The sequence below is a fragment of the Gloeophyllum trabeum genome (genome assembly GCF_000344685.1).
Source record: "Gloeophyllum trabeum ATCC 11539 unplaced genomic scaffold GLOTRscaffold_00011, whole genome shotgun sequence".
NCBI classification, from domain to species: Eukaryota; Fungi; Basidiomycota; class Agaricomycetes; order Gloeophyllales; family Gloeophyllaceae; genus Gloeophyllum; species Gloeophyllum trabeum.
In genome coordinates this window covers 1,549,924-1,557,705 of record NW_006920420.1, presented here as the reverse complement: position 1 = coordinate 1,557,705, position 7,782 = coordinate 1,549,924, and the positions used below count along the sequence as shown (strand labels likewise).

Genomic DNA, 7,782 nt, shown 5'->3' with positions numbered 1-7,782 from the left:
CCATTACACACCTGTAAGTACAGAGTATCGATCCTTACAACGGGACATACCAGTTCATTCCGTAGGAACTGCTTGAACCTTTCCTTCGTAACAGAACCTTCGAAGATATCAAGTGCTAGGATGCCCTCCGCAGACAGTGCCGGCAGTACCGAATATCGTTGACCCCGCAAGAATGTTTCGCGGCGCACGCACGCACGACCCAATGCTGCCCATCCCATATTCCGCTGGTTCGTCAGGTCATCCACACTCGACTCGTCCAACCATACGATCGACTCCATGGGTAGATCCCCCCACTGTGCTTGCCAAGTTGCGCGCAAGAGCTCATTCCGTTCGAGAGCGGTCTTCGAGATCTTTTTCCGAGTGAGGGCAATTTGGTGTTAGAGCGCGCGAGATAGTAGCAATCGAGACATTCAGACCTTTGTGTTCACTGAGGATCTCCTGTATTTCATCGAGGTACAGGGCCGGGTTGTCCCTCAGTAAGCCATGGATGAAATCCAGGTCGCTCATGTCGAGTTTACGAGGTCGTCCTCGGGGTCGATTGCTTGGGTCAACAACCTGCCCATATGTCCGGTAGATGCTGAGGATTTCATAGATCGTACTGAGAGAGTAACCGCATAGTTTGTGGATATCATGAACAGAAAGGCCCTGTTCATACCGCCATGCTACAATCTGAGAGCGCAGCTCCGGCGTAGTGTACGGGAGAGGCATGGGCAGTGACGAGAGTCACATCGCCGGCCTAGCTGCGGTGATCGATTGCTATATATGGTATTGTTTGGCTGCTACAAACAAGATTTTGCGAATCGCGTTTTCCGGACTTTTATGCAAAGCACTGTAAGTCTGATATCTAAACAGAGAGCGGATCCCCGACTCCCACGGTAGTTGCGAGGAGGGTTCTGTCGGGAAGAAATGGTCGCTCCACCATACAACTCGCTCTCGCCGTGAGAACCTCATGTAAGCAACGTCCCGACCGGACCGACGCCACTTTCGTTTCGACTTGAAGACAACTGCCCACACACACCTGACGTGAAAGGTCAAAGTGATGCAGTGCGTAGCATTCGATAAAAGGATGCATTGACTCAAGTGAGGCTGACAAATGAGACTAGTATCTCTGAGCGGGAACTGGGAGGAAGCCCCTTTAAATACTGATGTAGATATAACACAGGACTATATCGATACTGTGTATGTGTCTGTACGCATCAAGACTGGCATTACTTGACCAGACACTCGTACCTGGAATACTTGATGGTTTCTGACTGGAGTCGGGGATTGGCGCTTGCGCCGCTACGATCTGAGATCTAAACAGAGAGCGGATAGCATACACGGGTATGGCTGCACACTGCCAGGCAAGGTGCTAGGGCTAACCTCTGGGAAAAATATGTCGTGAACTCGGGATTATATTAATAGGGGCCTCTCAAGCATGTGCTCACCGGCTGCACTAGAATCTCCCACTTACCATCTTACAAGTTATCCTGCCCTCGGCGCACGGCATCCCAATCCTCCTCGTTCAGCTGCTCCGAAGAGTCCTTCATCAATCCCAGGCAGATATCCGCGCGCATCCTCGCCTTCCTTCATCCTCCCCAACCGGGTATTCTGAATCGTACATGTCGATATTCGTACAGAGCAGCCTGAACTTCTCCAAGAGCTCGCGGTCTTCCTCCAAGGCCGACCACTTCTGGGGCAGCGTGCGCAAATCATGCGAGTAGGCGCAGCGGTCGTCCCCGGACTTGCACCCGTCGCAGATATGGTACGCACACCCGTTCCTCCCTCTGTCGTCGCACATCGACGCTCAGCAGAAGACATACGCCCAGCGAGTCGACACCCACAATAAGTCTCTCGCGCTCTTGTGGTCAGGCGCATGCGAGAACGGGCACCCCGCGCCCGTCTTGCATCCGGCGTGGTTGTACTCTCTACAGGCGACCTTGTAGAAGTCCTCGGAGTCAGAGCCGGTTTCCCAGTCGAGCGCGGGAGGCCTGTCGAGTCGCGGGTACAGGTGTAAGGGGTCGACGACCTTGTCGTCGAGGTACCCGAGCCCGGCGGGCACGAGCAATCGCAGGGTCTCGGTCACCACCCCCAGCTTCGCCTTTGCCTCCTTGCACGACGGATCGAGCTTGATCACCGTCAGGAACTCTAACATTACCGCATCAAATCTCGCAGATACCCAAGTATGGGCACCTGCTCTGGCCTCCAAGTACTTCGCCTGTTCCAGTCTGGCCAGGCCTCTTCTATACCTCGCCTCCACGGACCGGGAGTCTACCTTGAGCGCCTCGAAGGCAACCTTTTCTGCCAGTTCATACCTTCCGCAGCACGCCAAAGTAAGTCACGGCCAATGAACATACAACGCGAAGGATACACACTCTCTGAGCTTGAGGAGGCACGCAGCGGCATTGCACCCATAGACCGGGTTGGTGGGGTATATGCGGTTGGCATCTTGGTAACACTTGGTTGCTTCGGTGGAGTCTCCTCTCCTGTAAAGCTCGTTCCCCTGGACGTAGCGGTAGTCAGAAGAACGGAGTCCGGCACATAGGTGTGTTCGCTTGTCCCTTACCGAGCTTTTCCGCGGGAGAGATTCTCTCTCTGTTGCGTGCGGCACGTTGTGCGGCACGTCCAGCGATCCTGTTTTGCAGCTCGTCGTCGAGCGCGTCGGCCTTGCAGTCTTTGGTCATGAGCCGGTCTGGAGGGCGTAAGAGAGAGGACTGTTACGGTTGTCTACGGAAAAGTGAGCAGACACGTTTATATACCCCGCACACCTTTCGAAGACCCATTCTTAGAGGTTGCTGCGTGCCTTCGTGGCGCGATCCGCATAGCTACAAGGTTATATTCGTCCAAGAATATCGAATCCCCCGCTCGGCTCAGAAGTGGTACACTTGCATAATGTTGCATTCATCCAGACTAACATATGCTCCTGGGTGATTGACGCGTGGAATTTAATTCTGTCTCCTCGAAATCAACTCGAAATTCTCGACGGCGTGTTCGATCACGTGGTGGGAATAACCGGGCAACTAAACTAACGAGTCGACTCACAACATAATACTAAGCTCACTCCACAGGCTTGCTCGTGAGCGTCACCACACTTCTCAATACGAATGCTTTGATTGCGTGAATAAATGGCCAAGTACTCGAAGGGAATCTACCAAGGTCACCATCGCATTTCAAAACATGTTATATCTGTAAGCAGCTGCGTGTTAGCTTCTCCCTCCTTAAGCGGTTAGTTAGGACTGCACTCGTATTCTACTTCGCAGATCACGCCACTGCATGTGAATTTTACACGCTATATACACCGTGCCCCAACACCTCCTGTAAATCCTCAAGGTCGTCCGACATATCTTCCACCATATTGCGACATATCTCGGTAAGCGCTCGCGTTTGCTTCCTGCCAACCCCAGGAGGCGGTGGACATGCATCAAGGACCACATATACCGCCTTGAATTTCCGGAGTGATACTCCATCCTCTCGCAGCGTGATCCATTCTTCGGGCAAAGCGCGCAAATCGTGCGAATAGTCGCACTGGCCTTCTGAAGCCTTGCATCCGTCAAAAATATAGTGTGCGCAGACGTTGCGCCCACTAGCAAGCAGTGAGTTTCAGACCACCGCTCGGAACAACAACGAGCACACGTACATTTTGTCCCGTATGCTCTTCTGGTCAGGTCCATGCGCATACGAGCACCGCCTCCCTTTCTCGCAGCCGCCGTGGTTGTAATCCTTGCACGGTAGGAAACAGCCTTCGTGCCGAAAGTCCTCCGAATCAGACCCGGTCTCCCAGTCCTGCGCAGGAGCCTTGTCGAGGGGCGGGTAAGCATACTCTGGATCCGTATCGTCTCCGCTATCATCTTCAGCGTCTGCGTGCATTTTCAGCACGTCGCGCACCAGGTAGAGTTGCTCTCGGGCGCCCTCGCAGGAGGGATCGAGTCTCAAGGCAGCCACGAAGTCTGTACGAGTTTAAATGAACAAGGGCGCGCACGCCAGGAGATTAAGAGCTTACCAGCCATTGCCTCCCAGTACTTTTTTAGCTTCATCCGTGCCAGCCCCCTGCGATATCTTGCTTTCACCGATCGGGGGTCGTACTTCAAAGCTTCGATAGCGCCGGTCTCCGCCAGGTCGTACCTAATATGACAAGCGTCAGGCAACTTTACAGCGTTTGCACATTATTGTGAATACATCTCAAGCTTGAGGAAGCACGCGGAGGCGTTGCATGCGTACACTGCGTTGGCGGGGTAGGTCTGGCCCGCCTCCTTGTAGCATATCACCGCCTTCACGAAGTCTCCACGCCGGAAATGCTCGTTGCCCTGAATGTGAGTAGAGTTCTGGTGAGTAACTGGGGAGGGTGTCAGTGTGTGGCGGACGTACCCTCTCTTTGCAAGCCTCGGCAGCCGCGATCCTCTCTTGGGTCCGAGCGGCCCGCTGGGCGGCGCGCAGAGCAATCCTCGTCTCCAAGTCGTCCTCTACCAACGCAGGCGTCGAGACGTCGCTCATCGAGAAAATCCAATGGCAATCAGAATGAAGTTGTGGCTTGGTTGTGGCAGTCGTTTGACAGTTGAGACTTGAAGTGTGAGACATCACGCTTCTGATCTAATGCCACTTCGCGCCACGATCCGCGGCTCAATATGGTAGCCACACTGCCTTATTTGGCCGGAGGCCACCTTCCCGTGTGGAAGTATGAATTCCAGCCTTGATCGACGTCCTTACCGAGCACACATATACATATCCAGGAGAGCAAGAATACGCTACATAGTGACTTTAGGCGATTTAGGATACAATTCCAGGACATAAGCGTTTGTTACAAAAACCTTTCCAGTCAGGCTACGGAGGCACTTCGCAGCAATATGCCCGCAAGAAATTCAGTAGACAAGAGGAATCATAGAGTCGATACTATGTCACGAAACCTGCTGTAATGTCAGAGAAGACTCCCACTATCATTCCCCGACAAAGCGAGCCGGCTGTGCCGCGAGAACCGCATCTAATAGCTGCTTGAGGACCGCCTGCTCCGCAATCACTCCCTGCAGTAATTGCTTCAGCAGTTCCTGTTCACGACCTTGCGGATCCGTAAGACCACTTTCCATGTCTCTTGGTTGTAGACCATGTCTGCTTTTTTCGGGGTCACGAAACAGGAAAACTCCTGTCAAGAGCACCGCCTTCACCATAGTTCTCAATGTTAGAGAGAACCCTATCCCTCATATGGAAAGGCTGCCAGCTCACGGAGAATGCCAAAAGCGCTAGGCAAGGCAATGTACCCATAATGTCTGGAATAAGGCATCCATGCGAACGCCGGGTCAGCGGTGACGCTCCACAATCAAGGAGAGAGCTTACCGATTGCAGCGCCTGCCAGGCACACCATGGAGTCAATTGTGTTATCCGAATTGAGATCCACGAACGTACTGAAATCCGTTGGTGCACCCGGCAGACTGCCCCGTAAGCCCGTGAAGGCAAAGACGGATGCGATCGGGGCGACCAGAACTTCCGCTCTCACCGTCCGCCCGAGGAATATCACGGAGATGCAGATGGTAAGGAACGTAAGGCTTACGAGCCCTACATCCTATGAAAAGTCAAGGCTGAAGTGATAATAGAGGATCACGCACAGATCGCGACGACTACTGCCACAACATACGCGCGGACGGCGGTGCTTCGTGTAATTACGACCGCTGCGTAGTAGATATCGTTGGGCTGTGAGTAATACACATCCAAACGTGTAGTAAAGCCTCTGGGAAACGAGAGGGAGGCCAAGTCGGTTATTGAGCGTACTAGCGAGGTCGAGTAGTTCCAGTACATACGGTGTAAACCCATTTATGTAGTCGATGCCAAAGCCTGCGGGGCTACCGTCATCGTTCACTGCCCACAGACTAAACGACGTAGAATACCTAATAAGGCTTGGAAGTCAGCCTGACTGCTAGACGTGTTAAAAGAATCACTGACGAGTCGAAGGGGTAGAGCGGCGCCCGCGCGGGCGTTACTGCCATGACCGTCCGCAATGGGGTCGGACTTTCTGAGAAGTTTCCACACACATCGGTGATGTTCATATAGCTTTCAGCGGCACCGAAGTCAGTCATCCTAAGTTTTGATGTAATTTGAGTTAGTCCCTAAACAAGGAAGAGAAACTGGGACTGACACAGTGACAATAAATGAGATGGAATGCGGGCTCAGCTGGTTTCCCAGTGAACAGATGGCCCCAGTCCAGGACCAGTCAACGGCGACAGAATTATTTTCGGGAACAAATGAGCTGAGCGTACCCGAAACACCGATCTATCCGCCCGAACAAAAGCCTCAGTCCAATCACGCGTGTAGATAATGGGTTGGGTGATGACGGGAATACTCACAGTTGCGTTAACATCCTCCACTGGAAGGTCCAACCGCACGAGGCTCTGCGCTTCCAAGCTATGAGTGAGAGGCAGAATGATGGCCAAGCACACCGCCACGTATCCCACACACAGCCAGAACCAATGATACGTTCGTACTCTATCGTACATCTGCCTCCAAGCACGAGCCTCATACGCAGCTCGCCAACTCTGCCATTTTTCCGTGCCTAACCTCTGAGGTCCTGATACCACTGTAGAAGGCGCGGACGGGAGGCCGGGGGAGCTGGTACTACTAGTAGCACGGACTTGGAGACGACTCGGACCGTCGGAGTCGACATCTTTAGTGCCGTCAGAAGTTGCTCGAATGATTTGAGACATGGGAAGATTCTCCCATCCAGGTCCATTGGTAGAGCCCGACGCCAAACCTGTAGGCTCAGACGAGTTCAGTTCGAACATGTGAATTAAAGTGGGAGCAAGGGACAGAAGTCGAAGGATGGGATCAAGGTACTTGGAAGTTGTGCGAGAAACTATACGAAAGTTGTACCTCGCCTATATATCTCTATATCTGATGATCGTGCACTGCAGCTTGCAAGTGCCTTTCGGATATAGTCAGCCTGCGGTCTTTATGAGGCGTGCTCAATTTCGAATTGGCCATTAATATCTGACAGGACAATAGTAGGCGCGCGTCAAATTCTTGTCCTTGGGATACTACTACTTACATTGACAGCAGTCGCTCCATTTGCGTAGCTCTGGTAGGCGGTAAGTTGGGAGCTGGTGCGCTCGACTGGCTGTCGAAAAAGACACTTGCCAGGTTTCGTAGGAGCTACCTCGCCAAGTGCAGTTAGTTCGTGGTTATGTGGTCTTAGGGCGCCCTGTAGAGGTGAGTTTCGAGTTGTATCTGTCGCTCTGTATGCCATCAGCTTGGAAGCGGACATCTCTCCGACATTTCTCCTCCGAGTCTTATGTACATGGGAGTCGGGCAATGCCGTTACTGTACTGATAAGCCTTCTGCAGTATAAGGCCACGAAAGAATCGACGAGCTCCTATAGGTCGCTTAGTCTATCCTTTTGGGACGAAAGCTGGTCTCGTATCCGAGACTCCTGCTGACATCCTCCAACCAAGTGAGCCTGCTGTCCCACGATATTGCACCTAACATGCTCACTAGTCACGGTATGCTTGAGACCTCCTGCTCCGCAATCACTCCCTGCAGTGCCAATAATTGCTTCAAGAGTTTCTGTTCCTGAGCACGCTGCATTGTAACACTTTTGGGCTATGGATCATCTTGACGCTTCTCCGGGGGACGAGAGAGGAAAACGACGGTCAGGATACCGCCTTTACCGTAGTGTTTACAGTTCAGGAGAGGAAGGTGAGTCAGTGAGCTGCTCACAGAGAATGTCGTACGGCGAGACAAGGCAAGGTGCCCATGATATCTAGACGAAGACATTCATGATGTACACGCAATAACCTCGCAGATGGACAGCGCTTATGCTTTGGA

General features: G+C 52.7%; 2 protein-coding genes across 2 annotated transcripts; both read right to left on the bottom strand.

Moving 5' to 3' along the window:
• Positions 1-1,528: 1,528 nt before the first annotated feature.
• Positions 1,529-4,470, bottom strand: GLOTRDRAFT_95325 (TPR-like protein; the record flags this gene model as incomplete). Its single annotated transcript, XM_007870429.1, has 10 exons — positions 1,529-1,766; positions 1,824-2,294; positions 2,355-2,482; positions 2,546-2,613; positions 2,748-2,804; positions 3,279-3,562; positions 3,617-3,926; positions 3,980-4,101; positions 4,198-4,283; positions 4,345-4,470. 10 exons carry the CDS (start codon positions 4,468-4,470, stop codon positions 1,529-1,531), a joined length of 1,890 nt encoding a protein of 629 aa, XP_007868620.1.
• Positions 4,471-4,910: 440 nt separating this feature from the next.
• GLOTRDRAFT_140176 (uncharacterized protein) lies at positions 4,911-6,732 on the bottom strand (the record flags this gene model as incomplete). Its single annotated transcript, XM_007870428.1, has 10 exons — positions 6,309-6,732; positions 6,222-6,234; positions 6,101-6,135; positions 5,908-6,042; positions 5,766-5,852; positions 5,574-5,695; positions 5,374-5,523; positions 5,305-5,316; positions 5,194-5,237; positions 4,911-5,129 (listed from the first exon to the last, which is right to left on the bottom strand). Exons 1-10 carry the CDS (start codon positions 6,479-6,481, stop codon positions 4,911-4,913), a joined length of 990 nt encoding a protein of 329 aa, XP_007868619.1. The 5' UTR covers positions 6,482-6,732.
• Between the last annotated feature and the right edge of the window lie 1,050 nt (positions 6,733-7,782).